This window comes from Symphodus melops, assembly GCF_947650265.1.
Source record: "Symphodus melops genome assembly, chromosome: 6".
NCBI classification, from domain to species: domain Eukaryota; kingdom Metazoa; phylum Chordata; class Actinopteri; order Labriformes; family Labridae; genus Symphodus; species Symphodus melops.
In genome coordinates, this window is record NC_136696.1 from 20,368,787 (window position 1) to 20,396,682 (window position 27,896).

General features: G+C 42.0%; 1 protein-coding gene across 1 annotated transcript; it reads left to right on the forward strand.

The window, feature by feature from the left end:
• Positions 1-901: 901 nt before the first annotated feature.
• Positions 902-22,936, forward strand: cd82b (CD82 molecule b). Its single transcript, XM_079347075.1, has 9 exons — positions 902-1,096; positions 5,377-5,449; positions 6,656-6,728; positions 13,279-13,403; positions 14,489-14,563; positions 16,994-17,092; positions 17,980-18,153; positions 19,769-19,852; positions 21,030-22,936. The coding sequence occupies exons 2-9, from the start codon at positions 5,387-5,389 to the stop codon at positions 21,105-21,107; spliced, it is 771 nt and encodes a 256-aa protein (XP_079203201.1). The 5' UTR covers positions 902-1,096; positions 5,377-5,386; the 3' UTR covers positions 21,108-22,936.
• Positions 22,937-27,896: the final 4,960 nt, after the last annotated feature.

The following is a 27,896-nucleotide window of genomic DNA, read 5'->3' on the forward strand; positions in this document are numbered from 1 at the left end:
AACCAGCTCTATCAGTAATCCCGCCCTTTGTTTAGTGTTTTCTGTTTGTCGAACATGTTACAACATGAACATTTTCACGGTAAGCTAAACATGTAGAAAAATGAACCTGCTTGGTGTAGCCTACCTCATTTTCCTGCCCAACTTTTACTGCCCCCAGTGCTCTCGCTCACATTGCAAGAAGGTAGAAAGGGACAATTGTGTGGCATAGTGAACGTGTGTGTGGTTAGGGTTGTTTGAAGGCAAAAAGCTCCCATGTGTCACTGTTTACACATTCTCCCCATACTTTCCACTAAAGAAACTGAGCTTTGGTTTGTGTGCCGATGCATGTTGGTGGATGGGGTAACAAAGGATCATTTAAAAGGTGGCCTAAATATTTTTGTAATGTTTAACCTGACACAGTTTATGATCAATATAAATATAACTTGTTGATCATCTCTTGCACTTTTCAGTATGAAATGGTAGACATGAGACCATATCTGTACTGAGTAAACAGCACACAGTCTTTTCACTATATGTATCTAACTATGTTTAATCTGATTCAGTGTTCTGAATACAATTAATTTACTTTATCCAAACAGTCTGCGCATGTACCTTAGAACCAAAAAGGGGAACCAATGGAAAAATGAAAGCAAATGGATAAAGGTATGTAGTACATGGTGGTGGAGACATGTAGACTTACAAAAAGTAGCACACTGCATAAGTCTTACCAGAAGAATACTACAGCTGACTGCAAATATAAAACATCTATCAAGAATATTTTAATTACAGCTGAATATTGTTGGCATTTTATCATCTGATGGGTAACATAATTACAGCACGGCATTTTGTGACATTGATGATTAGCAAAAGTTTGTCTGATAAAATAAACGGAAAACACACCTTTGAGGTCTCTGTGGGAGACTGCAGTTGTTCTGCTCTTCAGGGCAGGAAGGGGTTAAAAATGAGGCGAGCATGTCTGCCGCACGGTGGGGGTGTGTGACACACACACGGATAGACAGACATACACACTTCTTGTTTCTCACCGAAGACAGTTTAGTCACAGCAACCAGCACAGAAGACTGAACCAGCCGTAACCATCCGTAGAGGAGAAGTCAAAGTAAGTGTTTTTACGCTTTTTTGGGGGGGAAGTTTATGTTTCTTAAGTTTGCCAGCACCATTACAAGATTAGCAACGATATATTATTACCGCTGTCAGTTGGCCGCCATCTGCTTGACTGAAAACTTACCTTTTTAGCCACTGGAAAGCCGTAAATTACAACATTTCTGCTGAAACAACTCACTAAACATGTTAGTTGTGTTGGCTGAGGGGACGTCAGTGTTAAGTTGACGTTAACGTCACCGACGTAAAGATAACGCTCGAGAAAGTCTGAAATGGTTTCTGTCTTGAAAGTGAAAACTTAACTCGGTCACAGATGATAATTTAAAAAGTGTTACATTAAGAAGAAAGATGTCCAAATATGATCTTCAGTGAAAGACAAAAAAATATATGAAAATAAGAGCTTACCATAAACTACTAAAGCCAGGCATTGGTAACTTTAAAGGTGTAGTTTTGCTTTTGGTTGAGAAACGTGAAAGTGATAGAGGTGTACAGATTCTGTGGGAAGTTGTTTCACCTCTCTAACTTTTAAAATGTGCACACCAAATCTAAATAGTGCACCTTTTAATGTCCTACCTCTTTATTTAACCTGGGTTTGTACCATAGACTGTGTTTGTACAGCTATCTTCTGTATTAGGCTACTTTATAACAAAGGTTTAAGACAGGGCTGTGTGGGGGGGCTTCACAGTGAATGAGTTTTCAGGTGGCATTCATGTACTTCATGTTCATGTACATGTTGAACTTGTACAACTTAAGACCTATCAATGTATTAAGTATAGAGATATGAGTTCTGGTCCATATCACTCAGCCCTTACCTGAAACACGATATTACACAGTAGTTTGATGCTGTTCAGGACACGACAGCCTCCAATGCAGCTCCACATGGTGCTGTAATACATGAACAGTAGGGATGTAACGATTCACTCAACTCACGATACTATTATTCCAGCTAATCAAACGTCCCTGTTGCTGACAGCTGACGTTTGAATAACATCTCCAAACTACATCATCTTCTTTCTGTTTTGTCTCACAAGAACAATACAGGGATACAAAACTTTTCATTTTCATTTAGCTGATAGGAACAGGATTTTGTCGTCCTCAGTTTTGTTAAAAGACAAAATGATGACTATCATGGGCGAAGACATCTGGCACTAAACCTCTGTTAGGGAATTCACATTTTTATGTCATGCATGTTTTGAGTTTCCCATCAGTGTTAAAAGGGGAAATCCACTCTTTGTCCCAGAATTGGTTGAGGGTTACCATCATTTGTCTGGACTTGAGTAAGCATGATTCAGACATGTGAAAAGTATTACAGTCATTTACACCAAGTGCTATTTTTACAAATGGAAGTATTGTGAAGTGGTTAACCATACTGTAACAAAAGTGCTCCTGTTTATTTAAAGTGTTTGTAAGCTACATGCTAACTGTACACAGGGATAACCCACATAGCTGCAGATGTCAGAGCTGGATTCAGACATGGTATTAAGGGCTTTAGTTCGATGATAGTGCAGGCACGTTCATTCCAGCATGGTGGCCTCACAGATATGGAAATGGGTCATGTATGATTATAAAGGGGGACGATGATGGGAGATGGAGGTTGGCAGTTCGCCTGCATTTTGGTTTTGCCACAAGGCTACAGTTGATCCATGCTGGGTCCATTAGCAACACTGTCGATGCCATCTGCCACTAAGGCTGTTTTCATAGTCGCGTGTGCACCCCACGCATTCTGTGGTGGCTTTTTTGTAACGATAAAACACGAAATAATCTCAATCCAACACCTCCTTTAGACCTCCCACACTTGTTCATGCTATCTGATCACGCTTTGTGCAGAACCACCGAGAGGTACATTTGAGGCCCGAAGGGGAAAAACTTTTTGTTTGGGAAAACCCTCAGGTAGCTCATTTAAAACGTGTCCTTTTTTTTACTCATGGTTTTTACAATTTAACCATGAGCTTTCTCTTTTTCCTCTTTTAGACAAGCTACAATTTTTCTAATGTTGGCAACATTATAAACACCAGCTACCATAAACGTTTATTGTAACACTACTCTTAGTTTGGCTCTGCACTCAGTTTCCATTCCACTTTCAGTTTTTTTTACCTCGGAAAAGATTTGTCATTTTCTTTCAGGGAGTCCAGTGGGATTGAGTTTGTGAAGATATGTTTTGCGAAGATAAATGAACAGCAAAATTTATTTCTGGTATTTCTCGGCTTTGCTGCTTCAGATTGAAGTTGTCCCGCCCTGTTCGCCTGTTTATTTTGTTGTTTGAAGGAATAAATAGGCGACAGTGATTCATTGTTGGAAATTGTTTGCAGATGGACGGGGCAACAAACAATGGTTGTCATAACTAAGCCTTTTTTTTTTCTTCTTTTTTTTAATCTTCACTGCTGTTCACTATCGAGACATAAAGACCAACAATCTCCTTTAAGGATTAAGTGCTCTGCAGGGTCTCTGGTGTGTGTTTTGGGCTTTGTAGTCCAGTTTGGTAAACATGATATTGTGCTGGCATTAAAGGCTGTCACGTACATTTAATAGTCTAGTATACATTTGGAGTTATGTGAACCTGAGGTGTCTTTAACAGGCCTCACTGTGAGGGAGAATGTATTTGTTCGTGTCTGCCTGAAGACACTGACAGTTAAACACCATAACGACATTTATAGACATGTTTGTTTGTTTTTTTTTGTTTTCTTTTAAATATGCTTATTGCATATATGCATATTCAAATGAGGCTCTTTTGTATTTCCTGTTGTTGATGCATGCTGAAGAAGAGCGATGGCTTGGATATCATTTTGATGTGCTCGCATGTGTTATGTGACTTAACAGCAGAAGAGGAAGGTAAAAACGTTCAGCGGATAAGATGACAACATATGAGCAAACCAAGTGAGATGACGGCCATTTACAAGTTATCTGACTATGTTTCCAGTGCAGCTCAACAAAGTTATGTAACTCATAGTGCAACATGTCGGCTCATCTGGAAAGTTGCGTCTTATGCAATGAAAAATTGCAAGATTTACTTTACTTACTTATGAAGCCAGCAATCAGTCTGCAATGACACCTTAGTCATTTTCAGTGGCAAAATGTGTCTGTTTTTCTTCTTTGTAGTAAGTAAGAATAAACTTAGATAAACATAGTTCAAATGAGTTGGCGTAGTTAAATACACACAGGTCGTAGCGTTGGGGGGGAACAGAAGAGAACAGCCTGTCATCTGATACACAGGGAGTTGTCTTTTCAGGATATTTTCAGACTCCTCAAATAACCACAATGCATGGTTGTATTTCCAGCGCTGCCAGCTGAAGTAAAAAGGTCTGGATGTGGTAAATATTTTCTTTGGACTGTTGGAGGCCGGGCTGAATCGTGCTGCCAGAGAGTGTCCCTGCCGTATGTGTGCTGCTCTGGACTGGCGTACAGGTGTTCTCCCCCCCCCCCCCCCCCCTCCTTTGTAGGAAAATGTTACTCATAGAGAAGCCACTGAATGTAGTCACGTTTACATCTGTGTGCAACACTCATTTAACTGTCTGAGAGCTGATTGTAAAACAATGCAGGTGTCAGTGTAGCATGCCGTTGACTTCGATGTCCTACAGCCTCAGTGTCGTGGCAGTGGTTATACCACCTGAGCAAAAACATGTGCCTCTTTTTAGCAAGTTTGAAATCGGCTCCTCTTGTTGGGAATCAAGCCTGAAATAGTGACATGAATAAGTCGAGTAGACAACGCTGTAGCCAGGCTTCCTCACTGTCAGTGAGTTGTAGATCAGCCTAGTTCCTCTCTGTTTGCGACAACAATAGCATGCCTAACCACATGCTGTCATGGTCTCCCCACACGGGGCCGTCATGACCTCACCACTCTCCTCTTTGTGGTGGGCTTCCCTCCAATCAGTCTCTCCAAGGTGGTTCCTCTTGTTCGTCAAGAACAAACATACGATTCTTTATTAAAAACCCAGCGTTTGAAGACGCCGGGGCCAGTTGGCGTCTTAAAGCGGGGATTAGAGCAGATGGGGAGCCGTTTAAGACGGGAGAAGAGTGGCTCTCGGGATAAAAAAACCCCGAATTCGGCAGAAGTTGTAGCATTTATAGATTAATGGTGAAGTGTCCTTGTTCTTGTTTCCTCGATCACTTTCACACTTTCGCTCCAGGACTGTCTCAAGGTGTTGGTTTTCGTCTTCCTGCATCTTTTCTCCGTCTCGTCTTTGCCTTTTCGTCCCGTCTGAAACGCCCGCATTATATTATGATCTGACCATGTGGCGCTCGCTTTAACTCCTAAATTGTGTTTACTTTTTTCTCTTCCAGAAGCGTAACCATGGGTAAAGGATGCATCACAGTCACCAAGTACTTCCTGTTTCTCTTCAACCTCCTTTTCTTCGTAAGTATTCACGTTTCTTCATCACCGCTCGCTGCCAGACTGACAAATGACTTCCCCTGTGCCCGCCCCTCTCCTTAACTCACAGACACAGATATTAGGTAAGCTATGCTCTTTCAGAATCAGACACTTATGACGCATGGAGAACCAGCAGCAGCAGTTTTTTTTATTTATTTTTTTATTTGACTTAGCGTCCTTCCTTCAAACAGCAGCAGCAGAGATTAGTGCAGGTACGTAGCGAAACGATTCCTGTGACTCTACCTGGGGTGAAAGACTTCCCAGAGGACCTCAGTCTAAACATCAACAGATGGTTTCTGGTCGTTTCCTCCTCTCTCACTCACAGCAGCCTCAACGTAAAGTCCAGGGGTGGCTGAGATCATCGCCCCAGACTCCTAAAAAAAAAAACACACACACACACTCTGCGAGGATGTCCAGACTTTTCCAATAAGACTGTGGCTGTAAACCTGACGCAGACCTTTTGATGTGAACACTCGACTGGTGTCTAATCGGAAGCGTGTGCGTCTGTGTCTGTGGACAGATTAGCTGAGGTTTGGGGGAAGTCAGGAAGTGGTGGGTAATAATGGCAGCTCGGAGCTGTACAGGCTCTCTACATGAACAGCTCTCCAGCAGAACTTTAATGAGTCGTTGTGGTGCTGGGGAGGTGTAGAGGTCCTGGTAAAAGAGCCTCTAATCTATGCATGTTGCCCCCTCTCAGGTGCCCCCCACGGCTTTTAAACAAGGGCTCTCTTAATTACAAGTTCTCTAACTTCATAGCGTCGTTACGTCGAACTGATGGGTTTTCTTCGACTTTCAGACTCCTGTGACAGAAGGTTCCAGTCTCGTGATAATTGTTTCTCTTCGCGAATTGTCTTGACCCAGTTTTCGCTCGCTTCACAACGTTCCGTTTAATTTTTCTGGACGAGAACGATAGATTCATAAAGATTCATGAATGTTGGTTTGCGAGGAAAGAAGCAGCAGAGTTTGTCTCTCGCTCCCCTCCACCTCCTCTCTCCTTCGGCACTTTTCTCTGAGAGAACGAGAGACAAGCTGAAGAGTTCGGAGCTGATTAATCCCAGATGTGACAGACTGAAGAAAAAAAAACTGTCTGTTTAATAGACACCAGAACAGACTTCTTTTTTTTCTTCTTCTTTTTTTTTCACTCTCATCTAAGATTTGCTCCTGATTCTTTTTTTCTTTCCCCCTCCACAGATCTTCGGAGCGTTGATCATGGGCTTTGGCCTGTGGGTCCTCTTTGATAACCAGAGCTTCATCGCTGTTCTACGTGAGTCTTGCCTTGTCTTGTCTACACCCACACACACAGAAACACACCCTTTCCTTGAGTGGACAGTTCAGCTGCTCCCATCACAGCCATAATACACACATTGGACTCAAACCTCGGGCCTCCCCTACATAACTTTGTGTGGATTTTATTGTTCCCCTGGAACCACAAAGGGATGTTCGCGCACAACCAAAAAATGTGACTCACAGAGGAAACTTAATGACTTCCTCAGCCATTTACACGCTTTTTTTTTTTTTTTTTATGCAAACACATAATGATATACACATCTATGGAGAGCCAGGGACGAGGATTAGTCAGAGGGAAGTTACATTCTCACAGTTATTAAAGGGTCTCCAGTTATATCTTACATTGGAAAATATCAGTATCATTCACCCTCCATGGTTCGAAGAAAAGGACTTTGAACTCCCCAGATGGAAGGCGTGCCTTAGACAGAAGCTCCCACCTGCACAGATGTTGATGCAGATCTACTTTTCAGACACTATGCGGCAGAAGAAAAAAAAAAAAAAAAAAAAGCCTCAAATGTGCATTCACCAGAGAGCCAAAGTTCTCAGCACTCACGTAGACAACACTGTGACTTACTCCGGTTATCTAATGCACAGACAGTTGAGAAATTGAAATGAAAGCCAGTCTCTGCCTCGCCTGAAGAGCACGCTGAACCACGGATGGAAACTCTTAGCTGCCATGAATCTTGTTATAAAAGCGTTCAGTGTATTCATCCCAGATGGAGCTCTGCCGAGAGCGGCGGTGAAGTTTTCTTTTAAAAGCCGTCGTCAGGGAAGAATTCCTTCAATTTATTATCTGGCAGTTTTTAGATGAGCTGGAGGTCAACTATAGTTTTCTCTATAAATGACAGTTTAGATACTTGTTTTTTTGGGTGGGGGGAGGGTCTGAGATAAATTTAGGAAATGTGTAACTGAAACTTTTCAGTCCGAAACCCTGTCTGTTTCCAGCTCTTTAAATGGGATGCTTCTATTTGAGAGAAAGGGCAGAGTCAGATTTAGTAATAACATGCAGGAAATCAGCCACAGGCCGGATTCAAACCGTCTGTTTGGAGGACCGTAGCCTCCGTACATGCGGCACGCTCACTAACCACTGCACTACTCGAGCCCCCCAGCTTTTTAAATTCAGGGGGGTTAATTTTTTTTCATCATCTTCTACCATGTCAAACCGTATATCTTGGTTTGGAAAGAAAACTTGCAGATTAATCGATGGTGGAATTGATTGTGATTTATAAATTTTCGAGCCCGTGTTAGCAGACTGTAACTAACTTTCCCAGTGTCTGAGGGCCGGCAGAGCTGCAGAAATCTATGTTTAGGCTGCAGCTCCGTTCTGCTTTGACTAATGATTTACGAAAAAAGGCTGTTTGTGACGAAGAACATCCAGATCTGACCTTGTGTCCTAAACTTGTCTGGCTGAGTCTTGTCTTCCTCTGGCTCATATTTCTGCTCTTAAGGTCACCCACTGCTCAGCGGTGAATCCCCACAAGGTTAATTTTTTCAGCTAAGTTTGCTTATCTGGAGAATATTAAAGCCATTACAGAATCCATCATCCCTGCCAGTCCCATTGTTATCTTAATCCAGCTGTTGGTCCAGAGATAGCAAAGATCCTGCTCCACTCGTACCCTGAGGATATCCCTCCTCCTGTGGGGCTTGCTGACCTTCTCTCCGCCATGTATTTTTGTTCCCTGTACCCGTGATTGGTCAACCTCGACTCCTCCTGGATTTCTAACCCCTTTTGAAACCTTTTACACCCCTGCAGAGGAACAAAAACCCAAAGCTGGAGGCCACTGTTGTTTATTGACTCTGTGTGTCCTCCTCAGAAGTTGTAGCATTGCCTGACCATAAACAGGATCTGCATGTTTTCAGTTTCCATTCTTTATGAGTTTTATTAATAGAGGCCTCTGCAGATGTCCGAGTGACTTCAGGCAGCAGAGCTTTGACAATGTTTTGCTTTCAGGCTCCCTCCTGATTCAGTAAGAAGGCCATTTTCCAGTCCATGAACTCCCCTCTGAAACAATACAGTGCTGTTAAATATTTAACACAGGGACACAATGCCTTGAGTTTATCCTGCTGGCAACTTGCTAAAACACAGCCTGCTTACGTTTAAACAAAAGTCAGCCTTGGAAGGAGGACTGTGAGCTGGGAAGAGCACCAGAAGCAGAGTTTTGGAAATATTCAGCAGAGTAATCAAGAAAGTTTCCAAAAATCACGAAGAGAGAAAGGAGAGACTCGGAAAGGGAATTCTCTTTGGGCTGCTTAAACCTTGTTTCTGTGGTCGTCTTATGTGAAGTCTGTACATAATGTCACGTTTCTCCAGCTGCATTTAGGCTGGATGTGTGGCTCTGCTCATGTTTACCGGAGGGTCCGCAGTACCAAACAGTCCTCCCCCTCCCTCTGCACATTTCACAGACGCTTCTGTCATTCTGTAAATGGAAAGCTCTGTTGAAAGCACCTGGGGAACTGTTTTAGAATATCAGACCTAAATGGTCTCTGCTACAGAAATGAGCCGTAGAATAATGCAGAACAGCGCAGCACATGCTAAAAAAGTACACAGGCGCTCTGTGGCTTCGCAGCAGGGCGGTTGTAAACTGTCACACACCTGGCAGACTGAGAGGAAACATCTACATCTGTATTTATACAGAGATACATATAAGTCACGTTGCATTTTTTTTTAATGTCAGCCTCTGATAGATATAAGAAATAAAAATTCAAAGATTAGATGTGTTACCATAACAAGCCAAGAATATCAGAACCATCTAAACTCAGGAAGTGGTCACAGTGGAGAAATGTTTCGAGGGTTTTTTTTTTTTTTTTCTACAGTTAAAAAGTGTTTGTTTAATAAGTGGGCGCCATGGAAACCTCACATAAACAATCTCAACCATGTTTCCTATTGTCACAGAAAACTGTCGTCTGTATTGCTTTCTTGTGTCATGCGCAGCACTATTAAATGTGCTGTATAGATAAATGTGATTGATTGAAACTCTGCAGCACATCTGCTTACCGGCACGAAAAGCGTCGCACCTGTTTGCGCCTCTCTTCAGTCGACTCTCCCTCTGTGTTTCAGGATTGATTTTAAAAAATCAGTTTTTGTTTTTTTTATAAGGTTTGAAATGTGATTAGCGTCTTCTTATCTTGTTGATCTCCTGCAGTTTTACAATCCAGTTGCAGCACATTTGTCGATCAACCACTTCCTGGTAGAAGTCCCGAGATCAAGACTCGAAAACAGGAGATAGACCGGTGGCAGTTTGCTGCTCCCAAGTTGAAACAGAGAATATGTGTGACATGTGTGTTTGAGTCAGACTGAAATAAATCCTGTGAACATAGGGCTGGATTTAGTACATGCAGCTCACTTGTCTGCCTCCCTTTAAATGCTACTCTGCAGCCACATAAAGACTTTTCATATGTTGACCGAAGGGCTTTTAGCTTCCAATTATTGTCCAAGCAAGACAACATGCACCGCTCTGCTGACATATGTAGAGTTGCATGTAATGACATCTCTGTACAAGTCTGTGTGTTTAGTAACTGTATAATAAGAAAGTAAAAGTATTTAAGTTAAGTAAAGCAACAGTTATAGACTAAACAGATGTTTGGTTTTTTTCTTTAGACTTAGAGTGCAAAACCAAAAGTGATTCAGGTCACTGTGACATGAAACAGAAACGCAGCCCAGATTCAATTATCAACAAATTCATTTGTTGATAACTTCTCCACTGATCATTTTAACCCTTGGTTCAATATAGAAGATAAGGTGCCCTACTGGCCAAAAGTCAAAATGTACAAAAGTCCAAATAACAAAACACAAACAACAACAAACGTGGAATTTACTAAACTGTTTTGTGAACTAAATGCATTGTAAATGTATACATGCATGATATATTTCTATCTACAGATTTAGTTGTGTAATTAACATATCGCTTCTTCATTCTTGACGTCAAAATGTTCTCAGTGTGTAGACTTGTAAACTTTATCTTGTAAAGGTGGGACGTGTTAGGAAAAGGCTCTGCTGCCTTAAAGACTGTTCCTTAGGATGATGAAACATCCTGTGATTGTGTGTGTGGTTGTATGTAAAGACTGAGGCGGTCCGCTTGCACTTGGAAAGTGTTGTTACACTTACATATTGTGCGTCTGTATGAAGCATCTGGAGCTAACATGGAATAACTACAGTACATATACTCAACAAAAATATAAACGCAACACTTTTGTTTTTGCTCCCATTTGTCATGAGATGGACTCAAAGATCTAAAATTCATTCCAGATACACAATATTACCATTTCTCTCAAACATTGTTCATAAATCTGTCTAAATGTGTGATAGTGAGCACTTTTGCTTTGCTGAGACAATCCATCCCACCTCACAGGTGTGCCACATCAAGATGCTCATCAGACACCATGATTAGTGCACAGGTGTACCTTATACTGCCCACAATAAAAGGCCACTCTGAAATGTGCAGTTTTGTCTCACAGCAAAATGCCACAGATGGCGCAAGCATTGAGGGAGCGTGCAATTGGCATGCTGACAGCAGGAATGTCAACCAGATCTGTTGCTCGGGCATTGAATGTTCATTTCTCCACCATAAGCCGTCTCCAAAGGCGTTTCAGAGAATATGGCAGTACATCCAACCGGCCTCACAACCGCAGACCACGTGTAACCACACCAGCCCAGGACCTCCACATCCAGCAGGTTCACCTCCAAGATCGTCTGAGACCAGCTACTCAGACAGCTGCTGAAACAATTGGTTTGCATAACCAAAGAATTTCTGCACAAACTGTCAGAAACCGTCTCAGGGAAGCTCAACTGCATGCTCGTCGTCCTCATCGGGGTCTTAACCTGACTCCAGATCGTCGCCGTAACAGACTTGAGTGGGCAAATGCTCACATTCGATGGCGTCTGGCACGTTGGAGAGGTGTTCTCTTCACGGATGAATCTCGGTTTACATTGTTCAGGGCAGATGGCAGACAGCGTGTGTGGCGTCGTGTGGGTGAGCGCTTTGCTGATGTCAATGTTGTGGATCGAGTGGCCCATGGTGGTGGTGGGGTTATGGTATGGGCAGGCATCTGTTATGGACGAAGAACACAGGTGCATTTTATTGATGGCATTTTGAATGCACAGAGATACCGTGATGAGATCCTGAGGCCCATTGTTGTGCCATACATCCATGAACATCACCTCATGTTTCAGCAAGATAATGCACGGCCCCATGTTGCAAGGATCTGTACACAATTCTTGGAAGCTGAAAATGTCCCAGTTCTTGCATGGCCAGCATACTCACCGGACATGTCACCCATTGAGCATGTTTGGGATGTGCTTGACCGGCGTATACGACAGCGCGTACCAGTTCCCACTAATATCCAGCAACTTCGCACAGCCATTGAAGAGGAGTGGACCAACATTCCACAGGCCACAATTGACAATCTGATAAACTCTATGCGAAGAAGATGTGTTGCACTGCATGAGGCAAATGGTGGTCACACCAGATACTGACTGGTTCTGAGTCCCCAGACCCTCAATAAAGCAAAAACTGCACATTTCAGGGTGGCCTTTTATTGTGGACAGTCTAAGGTACACCTATGCACTAATCATGGTGTCTGATGAGCATCTTGATGTGGCACACCTGTGAGGTGGGATGGATTGTCTCAGCAAAGCAAAAGTGCTCACTATCACACATTTAGACAGATTTATGAACAATGTTTGAGAGAAATGGTAATATTGTGTATCTGGAATGAATTTTAGATCTTTGAGTCCATCTCATGACAAATGGGAGCAAAAACAAAAGTGTTGCGTTTATATTTTTGTTGAGTGTATATCTTGAGTTAGCAGACATTGAGTGATATTCATGGAGCAGCATTAGAGGAGCTGCTGTGTCTGTCTGCATCATCACTGAAGAAGAAGAAAGGAGGGAGTGATCTGATCGCTCTGGAAGCTTTTTAGCCTGGACCAGGATTTTTTTTTAATTTATTTTTTTTCGGAGCTGGAGCTATTTCACAGAGCTCAGATTCTGGCCTCAACTGCAGAGCCAGCTCGGCCTCTCTGGAGCTCCTCCAGTTCCAGATAACTCACGGCCACATAATGGTTCCAGTTTATCTCCTCCCCAACCTTTCAATCTTCCATTTCAATCCCTTTCTCCTCCTCCTCCTCCTCCTCCTGCTGCTGGAGCTCTGCCGTTCTACATATCAAAGAGGAAAATCAATTAATCTCGCTCCACATTGAATTGTCTTGGTCCTTCTTTCTCTGGTGGCTTATTAAAAAAATAATTTGTGGGTAGGAAAGCATCCGAATGATTCAGAGGAGGCACTGTGATTTATTTTTGGCTCATTGTTATCATCTGTATGAAATCCAAAATGCATGTGAAGGAGCTGCTTTTACTTGCTGTGGTTAAAAAGAGAAGACAAACCAGAGCAGAGCTGATGGCCCTGCTTCAACAAAACAAAAGTCTTTTCAGTGCATTTTTGATTGAGTTGACCAAATACATCCATTTAACACGCTGTTGTTTCAGTTACTTTTCCTTAATGTCTGTTTTTCCTTCTATAACCTCCAGAGGAATCATCAGACACAGTGAAGGTGGCTTCCTACATCCTCATCGGAGTGGGCTCCCTCTCTATGGCCATGGGCTTCTTCGGCTGCATAGGAGCCGTCTATGAAGTCCGCTGTCTGCTGGGTCTGGTGAGGAGTTACTTCAATCTGAAGTGCTAACATGCTACAGCTTCGTTTCTAAGAGGGACACATGGGGTTAACAAACTATAACCATGGCTGGATGAGGCAGTTTAAAAGATGAGCTAGCAAGTATAGAGACTTAGGTTTGTTAAAAAAAAAAAAAAGGCTCTAAAATAATGTTTGGCCTCTTTTGTAGTACTGAGGTGGGTTTTTTGGAGCTCTCTTGTCCTAAAACATCCCACCTGTTTGACATCCCATGCCGTGAAGAACACATGCCCTTTTTTCATTTCTGCCCATGTGTTGGTCCTGGATCTGCAACATGTGTGGATTTGCAGAGGGGGAGGGGGGCGGGGGGATAAACACACCCAAGACGTAGGGGGGTACAACAAGAGTGCAGATGGGTGCATGACCTGGACAGCGTTAAACCTGCTGGGGGTTAACTGAAGAGCTGCTGTGACCTACTTCTCCCTGTGACAGTAACCAGCTGGTGGAGGTCAACCACAACCCCTCCCCCCCATCACACAAAACATACAGCCAGCAGAGGAATAAAAGCAGAACATAATATCAAACACGCCCATAAATTCTCATCAGCTTATTGAGTCGACGATCTTGTTGGAAAACCGTTGTTTCATTTCCCATCCAGCCTTTTCTGGAGTCACAGCGTTATTTCATTTCTTTAAATTGATTCCCCTTGTTCGCCTGATTTATTTGCAGTCTGTTGTTGGTGTCTTCCAGCTCTTGTCTTCAGGGAAATAAGCGTGTCTTTAGTAGCTAACTAATCCACAAAGTTCACCCGTTGGTTACTTTGTCTGTCAGCATTCACTGAGGTAACGGTCGGTGGGTTCTTCAGAGTTGTTGTTTTGGTCCTTCAATAAAGAAAGGTGGAGGCGGAAAAAGCTAAGACACACCAGAGAGGCCGAGAAAGAAGAGCCTCTGCCCTTACATCGCACTTTAATACATTCATGTAGAAATATTTTCAAAAGCTTCTTTGGAATTTCCATCCTCAAGAAAAGGTTACTTATTTTCTGCAATTGTAATGATGTATAAAGATGTAAATGTGGTTGTCATGACACTTTGTCTTTATGCCCCTGCAGTACTTTACCTGCCTCCTGCTCATCCTCATCGCCCAGGTCACTGCTGGAGTTCTCATTTACTTCCAAAGGGATCGGGTAAGTCTCCAGCTCCGATTGCACTCACGCCCTTTTTCAGACTGCCCAAAGTGCCGTAACTAAGCTCAGCCGCCGTCGCGTCTTTGAGCATTCTTTGTGATTACGGGACGTTGAAATAATGGTGTCCCCGTCTGTGTATTCACTTCGCATCTCGGCATCAAATTAAAGGGCTTCAAACGATCTGATTAGGACTTTATTTCACTTTCATCTCTTATTTGTCAGCTGATGTAGCGTGTTTTTTTTTTTCTCTCTGTACTAATTTAATCTTCTTCCACTCTGTAACATCTTCCTCTCGTTCCCTCCTCCTCCTGCCGCCTTCTCTCCTGCCGGTGCACACGAGGCGTTTGAGCCTCTCCTTCACAGCTGGAAGTGGGTTTATTTAGCTAAACCTGTCGGGTGACACATTTGTATATCAGCAAATAGAAAGTGACAGGATGTCATTTTTTTTGCGTAAGATAGATGAAGCAGGTGAGACTAAAGGAGATGTGGGATTTCTACAGAGGAAGCAGAAAGCAGGCTCTGCAACAGACGTCAAAGTCTCTGTCCCTCTGTGGGTTAGGAAGGAGAGGGGGAACAAATCCACGGAGAGGAAGTGAAGCTAAAGCAACAGTCAAACACAGATGAAATTAGGATGTCTCACACTGTCACAGCGAAGGAAGACGGTAATTATCACCCAAGAGACACAAATGATGTTTTACTGGAGGCTCTGATAAAACAGTGCCCTCTACAGGCAGGATGAGGGGATTGAACAAACCCAGAGTTTCAGAGAGTGAGGACATCACTTCATTTAACCTATCACAATCATCACTGAGTCTGCCATCAGCACATAATATCTAACAAACTGTATTAATAATATAAAGACGTTTAAGATGGAAATGCCGCTCCCAAAGACTAAAGTTACACCTCTGCATGAACAAATGCAGGAAGGAGAGTATTAATGTGCAAACTGCAGCTTATTATATTTCCTTCCTTAGTTTACTTAGTTTACGTACTGCTCTGACTCTTTCATGTAGCGAGTGTAACAGTTAAAGAAGTTCTGTTTCAGCTGCAGCAGCTCTGCTGATCACAAACAGAGCGGCATGGAGACACCGAACATTCATCTGAAGATATTCATTCAAAGCCGTAAGAGTTGTAAATCTTAAAAACACAACTTGAAGGCTCCGGTGGTTTTTCCATCCAGCTGAAGGATGAAGGACGATATATATGAGTGAAAAATAATCATTGACTTTACGGACTATAATGTGAAATCATGGCGTTTCCTCCCCCCCCTTTTTTGATTGGCGCCGGGAGCTCCGCGATCAAAAGATGTGATTGGTCAGTGCGCTGAGGTTTGAGCTCTTATCTCAGAACATAACACGCTGCGGAGCAGGTTAGTTGTGCAGCATAAGTAACCATGGCGATATACCCTAGGTAAGAAGTGAACTGCTTTTGGAGGATTGAACACCCCGGCTTAACCCTGAAGTTACCTCGCCAACCCCAAATCCTGCTTCGTAGTCCAGGCACCGCAGCAGCCTGGTTTGAATAAAACAAAACAAAACAAGACTGCACTACTGTTTTTTAAGCCTTTTGACAAACAGACATCAATCAATAAAAGAGCCCTTAAGGATGTTTGGAACATAGCTTAGAGAACACGTTAAACAGGTCACAACAAACCACATTTTATCACTGCGTTGATGATTTTTAATATTTTAGGTAAATATGTTCTCATGAATCTGTTTAAATGACAGAACTAGCCCTGTGTGTGTTGGTGGAAGGAGTGTTGTGTTTTGACGCACTGACCTTTCGGACAGCTTTGATACTCTGAACATAAAATGACACTGCTCGGACTCAGGATAGGTGGTGGCTGTGGTTAACCTTTCAGCTGTTAGCCCTTCAGCATGTCTTTTGTGTGTTCATGTGTACACGTGTTTTGTGTGCCTCTCAGAGCATGTGTGTTTGTCCTCTGCAGCCCTGTAGACCTGCTCCCTGTGTTTAAGGCTCACCACAGGGCAGGGTGCTGTCCTTTCCCAGAATAGGGTGAGGCTCTCTCACGCATCTCTAGTGGAGCTCTGAAGACGCATCGCTGCAGCAGCTCTGTGGTCGTTGCAAACATAAACACAGAGGCATGCTGCTGCTAAACTGTATTTGTGCAATGTTTCAGCCCTGCATGAGGGAAATACCACCCTGTGTGTTTCCCAACTTAACATTATGTTCAGATGGTGAGGATAAATTGTCTCTTTTTCATCCCTGCAACCATGATTTATTTCTTTACTACACAACCTGTTGACTCCTTTAATGGCTCGCAAACAAACAGAGCTCAAATACGATGCATCGATGCATGCATATCTGTGATATCCAGCAATAAACAGTGAGCCACACAAATGAGAAAAAAAACAACAACAAAAAACTCAACTTTGCGATGATCTTCATGTACTTTTATTTCATTTTCAGTTGAAATATGAGATGTCCAACATCATAAAGGGCATGATCATCAACTACACTGGAGAGAACAGAACCACAGAGCACACCTGGGACTTCATTCAGAGGACGGTGGGTTTACACACACACACACACACACACACACACACACACACACACACACACACTAATGTAATTTAGTCTAAGCCAACATCCAGTCTTTATTTTTCCACTGGAAATACAATTACAAGGCATAAACTAAATGAATGAATTAAATGTATTGCAATAAAGGAGATATAGGCGCACAGACAGCAGCAGGTTGTATTTGCAGAGTTGTAATCTGAAGTGACTCTTACAGTTGGGTAAGTGTTTTTATTTTTACAATGGGCGCCTCCAGCGTGAAAAGTATTCACGTCTTATTATCAGTGTCGTGCATCAAGTGTGCAGATGCATCAACACTATTTCCCTGAAGCGTGTTGCTGCTGACTTTTTCAAATCTAAAATCTCAACTCTTTGAGGAAAAAGGAATTCCATTATCTTCATCATTTTGGGCAGCAGAGGAAGGAAATGTCAGACACTCGGCAGACACTTTCCCAATCAGTCTCTGTTAGGGTGTGCGAGATTGTTTTGTTTGCTTTGTTTTTGCTAATTTGTCTTTGCCTTTTAAAGTAACTGTATCATTAAGCTAATCAGCGCTTGCAAATCAATCCAAGGCTGAAGCGAGCTGGAGTCAGGTTGTTCCATGCTCTCGTCGAGTTGATACATTTTCTTTACTATCTGCTTCCTCCTTTTACTTTCCCTCTCTTTCCTGCCAATCCTCTTTCCCCCCCCAAAAAAAACAACAGCCAAGAAGACGGCAGTCTGCACAAAAAACGTTATTACTGCCAATACCTTTCCCTGTTGTTCCTCAAGTTTTTCAATTATTATTTTTCCCTTCTCTGCTTTTTGTGTCCTTCTTTAATGACTCTACCCTCTGATCTCATTTTTTTTAATATCCTCCCTCTCTCTCATATCACCAGATGAAGTGCTGTGGATGGACCGGCCCAGGGAACTGGTCTGAGAACAACCTGATCAAGAACACCACCCGGTACCTGTACTCGTGTTCATGTCGTAATGTGTCCCTGCCTGGCACAGACTTCAAAGAAGTCGGCCTGTGTGAGCATCTGTCCACAGACTTACCCATTCATGAAACGGTACGTAGCGCTTTAATCTGACGTTCTGTCTCTGCGTGAGGCCGAAATTCCTTTTTTAGGAAGTTACAGCTGTGGATTTAGTGATGAAGCCAAAAACCGCTTTGTTTTTTAGAGCAGCTTAAAGCAGCGAGTTCTTGTGAAACATCCCTCCTGGGTTCATGATTTATGGAGTCTCTCACTCACTCTGGCTGTGTGTGAAACTGCTGTTCAGAGCAGCTGCAGCCTCTCTGTGGTATAACGACTGCTTTTTTTTTTTTTTCAGGAACTATTTCATCCATCAACTCAGTTTTTTTCCTGCGCTGCCAGTAATTCAATTTAAGTAAATGATCGCGCAGTATTTATTCTCAACTATGACAATTTGGACCTCACTTGAAGCTCTTTTTTTTTTCTTTTTTCTTTTTTTTTGGTGTGTTTGTTTTGGCGCCTCCTCTGAACATATCTACTCCTGTTCACGTGGAAGTGAAATCTCTTCTTGCGATCTTTTAACAGTCAAGTCTATACAAAGAATGTCGCGGCTGCTTGCTGATAAATTGCCTCATCTAGCACGTAACAACGGCTGAAGTTACAGGCATATCAAATGACAAAAAAGAAAATAGTGAGTCTCCTTGACGACGGCCTTGTGTGCTTCTAAAATTCATATGGCAGTATCAGTCTGTTTCATAACCAGCTAAAAAGCCACAGCAGCTTGTTACTGCTTCTTTCCTTTTGCCGTCTTTCAATCAGAACACAACTAACGTTTTGCTTTTCATCGTCAGTGATGATAAACAACAGGGGGCTTTTTGACAGTTGCTGAAAGTAAGTAAAGTCCTTGGAAGTATTTATAAACATAAATTAGACTTTGCAGAAACCCTTTTATTCATAATAATGATTATGAAGATGTCATACACCCATGGAGTTACACAGCATGTGTGAAAGATGTCAGAGGAGAGTTTGCTCAGAATCAAGGCACAAGCTGTAAAATGACTTTATAAATATGACACATCACAATTTACTACCGCTGTGAAATCCATGTGCATTCGTCCCTGAGATGTCGAGGAGTTGACAGATCTGAAGTCATGTCAAAGTGTTTTAAATGTACTCACACTTAACCACTTTGATTACAACATGGGAAATTGAAATGCCACTGCTGAGGTTTCCACGCACCCCGGCCTGCGTTATTTCCGCTGGGTGAACAGAACGCCAACGCGCCTGCATTGTTCTCATGTACGTTACACCTTTCCTCATTTCATTAGTCAGCTTGAGTTGTGGTCTGTAACTCCAGCTCGGTGTGGCACTGTGGTCGCTCTTTAATCAGCTCTGTGAATACAAAAAGCTGAGGCGTGTTGTTTGTGCTTTGTGATTTGATCAAACATGAAGAACGCTCCATTGTTCTGCTGTTTGGTCTGCGTGTTTCAGAAACGTTTCTCTCGCTCTCTCTTGCTCAGCTCAGCTCAGCCGTGTTATTCTTCCCCTCACTGACTCAATCTAAAGCCAACACTTGTGTTTTGAAAAGGCTCTGTTCATGTCCGGAGCTGGGCTCACGTACACGTTCATGTCTTCTCTGAGAGTTGGCCTGCAACCCCGCTCTCCTCATGTCTTTCTCAACCTCTCACTCTTTCCTTGTTTTCTTCTTCAGGGTTGTATAACCAGCGTGGAAAAATGGCTCCTGGACAACTGTGGAGTTATTCTGGGGATCTGTGTTGGTGTGGCAGTCATCGAGGTATACATCTCTCCCCCATAGTAAACTTAAAGGATTGCTTCACACAGAAAACACAGTTATGAGTTTGGAAGGATCATAAATCAAAAAAGGAAGCCTGACTCTGCTGATAAAACCCAACCCAACAATTCCAATTAGTGAAGATGAAATCATTGTTACACAGTTTGTACTGTCCTTTTTTATTTACCACAAAGACACGCAAGTGAATTAAGTGTCTGTTCAAACAAAAACACAATTCCTACAATAGCCTTAAACGTCCTATATTATGTCCTTTTTGGGGTTCATACAGTATATTGAATTTATGTCTTCTAAAGTTCATATCATAATCACTAATGTTCCCCACAGTCGGCTGATCTGCTCTCGTAATTGGTCAGTCGTTCGGCTTTGTCCTGATATGTCCATATCCCATATTGGGAATGTGAGGGGAGCTTGTGCTTGCTAAAACGAGTCAATGGGCTTGGATCAGTGAGTCTTTGTCTTGTGATGTCACTCCACACATTTTCAACAAGGGGGGAGGGGGGGGGTTACAGTGGTCGAGGTTACATGCAGCTGATGCTAACATTCTGCATGAATGGAGGAAGTATTAACAAAACTATTAGTCAAGCCATTCATTTATACAACTTTCTAAAAGCATATGAACATTGCTTTAAGAAAACTGTGATGCAACACTTCAAGTGATTCTATGTTCAAATGGTACGACGTGTTTTTTGGGGTTTATTTTACCTTGTTGTTTATTGTCAAATATGCTCCATGTTAAACATACAGCACAGATGAAATTGCACTTGTGATTATAAGAAACAGACCTAGTGAAGAGCTTGAATGAAGAAGGTCAAAAAAAAATGTGAGTGATGGCAGAAAAGAAGGTAGCAGACGAAAACACAATAACCTTCATGAGAACACATCAGACAAACTTAAATGTGACATTTTACATCAGATTTACGGCATTATTATTTCGACTGTTTTAAGATGTGACTGTTTGACCATCGTATTCAGAAATATTTTTTTTGGCACTTGATTGTAGATGAACAAAAAAACACACACACTTCTTACTCTCTTGTTGAAATTGGTAGACACAAACATTTCCATTCTTTGTCCTTGACATCTCGATTTCCTTTTAAGAGAGTACCATATCATTAAGCTTTAACTCCAATCACTAAACGGACATGTCTGTTTCCTCCAGCTCCTCGGGATGATCCTCTCCATGTGTCTGTGCAAGAGTGTCGTCCAGGAGGATTATACCAAAGTACCAAAATACTGAAGACTGTTCCAGCTTCACACCGACACACAGATGGACAGACTCTTTTCTCTCTCTCTCTCTCTCTCTCTCTCTTTCCTGGTCTCACATGCTTATGAACACACACAAATGAAGACAGCTGTCGGCACCATTTGAGCTCCTCTTGCCTTGACAGTTGTCCAAGTTTTTCACGCCCCATACAGTATGTCTCACAAACACACACACACACACACACGCACAACACTTGGACATGAGTTGCCATTGTTGTCTTATCCTCGTAATTTAATTTAGTGTAAGCCCGAGGTTACAGAGGTTTGATGTTATGTAAATGTACCTTTATGTGTTGTTTGGTTTATGGATGACCTCAATGAAGCGCTTAACATGGAAGTAGAGAGAGCACTTTAGTGATATTTGGTGAGCAGAGAGCTGGAACCACTTCTGACTCTGGGGCACGGAGATGAGAGCGGGAAAGGCGGGGGTAAGGGGAGTAGACGCTCATAAGGGTTAAATGGTGCAGCTGGTATTTTTGATGCAGAGGGCGGAGGAGAGGCCCAGGGCAGGGCTGCTGTGGTGGAGGCTTTGGCTTCTTTCTTTAACTCCTTGTACCAAGTAGCCCTGATATTAACCTCTGTTTACACCCACCGTCTCCTCCCTCCCCGCTGATCGTCTCTAAATCACACGTCTGTCCTGCTCTCGGGTGTGTCTGACTGGTACCCAGTAGCTTCCCAAAATGACTAGTCTTGCATGAAGTAAGTGTGTGTGTGATGTGTTGAGTGAGTATTTTTGTTCTTTTTGTATTCTCATGTCGTCTCTGTTTTTTTTTATTATTGTTTTTACAACTGTACATAAGACTTTTGGAAGGGATTACAGCACTTTAGTGCTTGATCAGCAATTTATATGGGAACGCTGTCACCCACATGCTCGTTTTTTAAGAGTCCTATTGTTCTTGGTTTCCTGTCTGTTGTTTATGATGTACAGAATCTGGCTGCTGCAGCTGCTCGTCAGCTAGATTTTGGTCTGAATCTGAGAAATCGCTCACCCTCAGAGTGAATCCTCAGCCATGTTGTAATTTCCTTAGCATTTTTTAGCTTTGTTAACAGGTTATTTACCCTTTATTTAAGTTGCCCTTACCTGCTTGGATTTTTAAAGATCTTCTGATTTACCCTTGTGGCAGTTGCCAGCTGTGTGACCACAATGAATTCTCCCTTCTCAGCATGATTATTTTCCCCAGAAGTCATTTTGGCTGGTTTAAATTATCGGCAACAAGAGCAGAGAAAAACCATCTGCCCAGCAGTGATTGCATATTTCACAGGCGGCCATGACCAGAAATCCACTCTTCATCAAATCACGCTGGAAATGTTGCAACTAAAATGTTGCTTTGAGTGAGTGTCCTCGCCCCTCTTATCCACCTCTCCATCTCAGTCTTCCCACTTCATTTCAAACACACTATTATGGCTGAATTTATGGTTAATTTAGTGGATAGATTTGCACTTTTATGTGGTTGGTAGTTTTTTTCCACACCATCTCACACCAGTCATTTCAAATCATCTTCATCATCCCGCAATTACACAAGAGGGCTGAAGCCGGCCATTAAAAAAAAAAAACAGTTGTATCTGTCATAATTACACTTAGACTCTTTTATTATTTATGCCCTGACAAATGGAAACATGTATTTAATATAATAAGAGATGAAGGCTTTTTACTGTGTTATAATGTTTGTACACCTTTTTAATAAAAAAAAAAGACTGTTTGTAGAAAAACTATTTGTGGACCTGTAAGCCATGTTTTCAAAACACATGATCTTTTTTTTATTATTATTGAAAACTATTAATAAATTTGACCCACTAAAATCTGTACACTTGCTTTATTTTCATTTCTTTAAACCTTATTGGTCACTGGGTGGTTGGTCTGCCTGTGTTATCAATTGTAGTACCGAATGAAGTCAGAAGATGGCAGTATATGTTTAACAGTGTTACAGGCTCAGAGAGAAGCGTGTTCAGCGAGGCTTTATGGGCTTTATGCAGATTGTAAAGAAATGTCTTCATTCGAGCTCCACATCCAGTTCTCTCAGATGACACTGTTCCTGTTGTAAATCAAAGTAAGAGAGCTCCTCTTGTGAAACTTAAGAGTAATTAGTCTTATCAGGCAGACGGCGCCTCATGATGTCATGTCCGTAGGTCACATTAAACCACTGACTCACCTCTGCTGCTCTCATAGACCACTGTCTGAGACATTTAACCTTGATCCAGGGATGACGGCTCAGAGTTTTCTCCTGTGATGTTTTTATGTATCCTAATAGAGACACAACTCATCAGCTGGCCCAGTCCATGTTCAGTGCTTCAAGTGACCAACGTCACCTTCTCATGTCAAACAATTCATTGGACTTTAATGATACATCTGCTCACGATATGAAGTAGAAAAAAGTTGGACAGTTTCCATTAATGAAATAAAGCTAAAAATGAAAACACAAGAATTCAGATGTGCAGACTGCATCTTGAGATATCTATGAGCTTGTGTAGCACTTTTGTGGTCTTCTGACTACTCAAAGAGCTTTCACACCGCAGGTCACACTTACCTTTTCACACTAACAGCAGACACTGCTATGTAAAGTGTCCATCAGTATCACCATACAAACACATGCAGCCAACAAAGCAGCTTGGGGTTAAGTCTTGCCTTTGATCACATGTACTTGCAGGAGCTGGGGATCAAACCCCCAACATTCAGGTTAAGATACATCCGACTCTACCACTGAGCCACAGCTGCCACAACATCACCGTGAAGTCATAGTTGAGCCAGATTCCACAACACTTAAAATGCAACTCTCCATATTCTTGTCAATCATTTCATGCAGAGATTTATAACACACACACACACACACACACACACCGTTTTTTCATAGTAACTTTGATCTTTTTAATAGCATCATTTTTTATTCATATAAGCCAGAAATCCCTGAGATATCTACTTTCTTATGGCAAGCTGACAGAATCAAATATTGTAAATACTTGTTTATTGCAGCCCTGAAAAACCAATCACCAGATTGACGATGAGGAAAAATGGTCTCCATAAAATGAATGTTTTTTTTTTGTGTGCAGGTTGGAGAGGAAAAACAAACTTTTTGGCAGGAGGATGCTGTACTGCTACTGCTTGGCTCATCAGAGCACACAGACACACACACACACACACACACACACACACACACACACACACACACACACACACACGAACGAATCCAGGCCTGTGAGGAAGGAAAAGCCTCCACAGTTTTTTCCACATAACTGTCAGTCAGGGCAGAGGAAGTGGGACAGATGATGATCCCTCTGAGAGTGAATGAAATAAAAGCATGAATGATGAAGATACCAAGTCCATGACTTTAGTGAGTAACCAGGAAATGATTTAAAAAGCTGCCTTTTGGTAGTAGGGGAAACCTTTTTGACTGTGTTTTCTTTCTATGGAGCATACGCTGTATTAAAGTTCATGAGTACAGATGAGTCGCTCTCTGCCTCATCTGCACATGGTGGTTGGGGGGGTATGCTCTTCCTCTCAGCATCCTGTTCACATTGTGTCATGAACATGTTCAGTCAGCACCCACACATGACCCTCACTCACTCACCCCACAAAAGACCCTACCTCCACCTGCAGGCTGACCCATCTGCCCGGCCCCTTCCTCTTCTTACTCGCTGGCTTTCCTGTTTTTATACTGTTAGGGATGGCACATAAACAACGGACTCGCTCACACACGCATAAGAATAATAACAGAACTGTCTGCTGCAGATTACTTTGAAGCTCTAATCAGAAACGAGCAGTGTGAGTCACTGTTTCTTTGTATAAGATGGAAAGAGGATCAAGCCTGGTCCCATTAGCAGTTTAAATTGTTCCTGTGATAGGCTGAGAGGCAAGTGACTGCAGGTCAGCGGGTGTCCTCCGCCTCATTTCCTGGCCGGCAGTTTGTAGAATCCAGGACAGGAGAAGAATGATATTCTCTCTCTCTCTCTCTCTCTCTCTCTCTCTCTCTCTCTCTCTCTCTCTCTCTCTCTCTCTCTCTCTCTCTCTCTCTCTCTCTCTCTCTCTCTCTCAGACCAAGCCCTCCTCTCCATGTGACCTCTTTGGCCCTTGGTAAGTTAAATCCCCCTGCTGCACCTCCACTCCCTCAGCCAAATACTGGTGAATATCAGCAATTTCCATGAAAATACTGATTCCATTCCTGTATAGATAGAGAGAGAGACAAACTTTCCCCCCCCTCATAATTTCCACTGCATATTATCTATACCACCTATCCATCTGTCAGTGAATAAGGAGCAGTTACATACTGAGCAGGTCACCATTTACTTACACCCACAGTATTTAGAGATAACCAAACTATCGACTGAGCATGTGTTTGTAATGAGTGGAGGGACAAGTGGCCTCCTCCAAGTCAATGCTCATCTGCGAAAAACACTGCAGTTGCTTTGATGTCCACATGATATCAGAAGTGGCTCCAAGAAATAACCATGTTACATCCTGGTACAAAAACACATGTTACAGAACTTCAACGTTACATCTGAGTTTATTTTGCTTTTACTTAATACTTCAAATTCACTAAATGAAATCTGATTATAGATTTTCTTTCTTTCACAATAGGGAACTGTAATTGGCATTTGATTTCTGGACTTTTTAGAATCAATAATTCAACTGTTTGGATCAACTAAATTGGAAGACAAAGGGATAATGACATTAATATCCGTTTATGGCTGATTTAAGTACTTAGCTGTTAACTCCACTTTCTCAGGATGGTGTGTGTGTGCTGTGCTCAGATGTTATTGACTTCTCCCTTTTAATTTCAAAAACAACCATTGTTACGGAAAGGAGGAGAACATTTACAGATAATAGAGTCTTAGACTCTATCATGTGATTTGATGATCTAACATGTATGTATTTTAATGTTGTACTTTACCTCTTGGAGCGGGAGTATTTGGAGGACGGTTCATGTTAATGGTGATGCTGTAATGTTGGCCAAATGTCATGCTGGAACATTTGATTGATGCTCAGCTATTGTGTCACAATAATTACACTTTCTTTAATTCAACTCTTTTCTGACTTCAAACCTCAAAAACAAATCATCTTTTTATAAACATTTATTTATAAACATTTATTTAATATTTATTTCGCTTAAAGTGTTGTTTTTAAGATAAGGATCTAACTCAACTGTGTTTTCTACATAGATCACAGACAACAGAAACAGCTGTAATTAACGCCTTCAGGTGAATAACCTTCTTCAGGGCCGTGCTTGAGGTGCTAATTACCTGTCATTGTGCCCATAAATACCTCCTAGTCACACTTTAATCTTTTATACCAAGTTGAGACCACAATAATGTTTTACCATTTCTACCTGTGTGTGTTGACATATCAGTTTGAGCTTGTGTGTTCTTTGTGTTTCCGTGACAGTTAGGATCTGATTGATTTAGACAGTAAATGGAGGCATAACTCATCAGAATTAGGATCAGCTTCATTGGCCAGGTATGTTTGACACATAAGGAATTTAACTTCGGTAGATTGTGCTCTCAAATGTAAACATTTAATAATAACAATTAGCTAAATATTTAAAAGGAAATTAAAGACTAATTTGTACAAGACTAAATAATATAGTAGTGCAGATGTAGTGCAAATAGTGGAAAAGGTTGATGAACTAAACAAGGTAGTTATCGTTAACAGTATTTACATTATAAAGTGTGCTTAGATGATCATTTAACTTAAATAATATATGTACATTCACAGTCACAGTTTAGTTCCAGGGTTATTTCACAGCAGCAGGTGTGAGACTCTGTGACTCTTCAGTGTTCATCAGAGTGACAGCCGAGGGGAAGAAACTGTTCTTATGATGGGTTGTTTTGGCGTACAGTGATCTGTAATGCCTGCCGGAGGGGAGGAGCTTGAACAGTTTGTGTCCAGGGTGTGAGGGGTCTGCGGTGATGCTACCTGTCCAAACCAGACAGTGATGGAGGTGCAGAGAACAGACTGAATGATGGAGGTGTAAAACCTGATCATCAGCGCCTGGGGCACGTTGAACTTCCTATGCTGGCGCAGGAAGTACATCCTCTGCTGTGCATTCTTTGTGATTGTGTCTATGTGGGAGGTCTACTTCAGGTCTCTTGAGATGGTGGATGGAAGCTATAGTCAAGCGAGAGGCTTCTCATTAACCTATGGTAATGCACCACTCACCCTTATAACTGAGCCTTGCAGCACATTTGTTGAGGCTGTTTTTGCTTGCACTTCGATTGCTTTATCCTCGCCTGACTTACCTCCCTGCTTTTTCTATCTCCTCTTTTCTCTCTTCGCTTCTTCAGCACTCTGGAATTGAAATACACCAAAACATGCTTTGATTTAGCTCTTGTGTTACCACCCTCCAAGTTGACAACAGTTTATAACAGCATCACTGTTCACAAAGTCAGAGCACACAGGTTTGGAACAACCATTCCTGTTTTTCTTTTCTTCTTTTTTTTTAAACTGACGACAAATGCTGTTCGACACAGCTGGCAGTAGTGCTATGACATGTCCTCTAAGCGAATTTGTTGGTCGGATAACAGAGATGGATTATATTGTCCTGCTCAGTCATTCTTTTATCTCACAATCAGAAGATTGTTTTGGGTCTATTTCAACTTAAAACATGGTTGGAGAAGGATTGAATAATTTACAGTACTTATTTATCCATTGGTACGTTTTTGTGTTAACTGCAAAACTCAACCAGGTTTCACCTATGAAATTAAAAAAGATGTTTGACTTAACGTAGCTTTGAATCCTGTACCACTAGGATGTAAGATGGTTATACGTTGAATG

Excerpts from the sequence above, each read along its gene's own strand:
- cd82b (XM_079347075.1), top strand. The coding sequence starts at position 5,387 with ATGGGTAAAGGATGCATCACAGTCACCAAGTACTTCCTGTTTCTCTTC. Across the intron at positions 17,093-17,979 it reads GGGACTTCATTCAGAGGACG|ATGAAGTGCTGTGGATGGAC; the intron begins GTGGGTTTACAC and ends TCATATCACCAG. Across the intron at positions 19,853-21,029 it reads TTGGTGTGGCAGTCATCGAG|CTCCTCGGGATGATCCTCTC; the intron begins GTATACATCTCT and ends TGTTTCCTCCAG.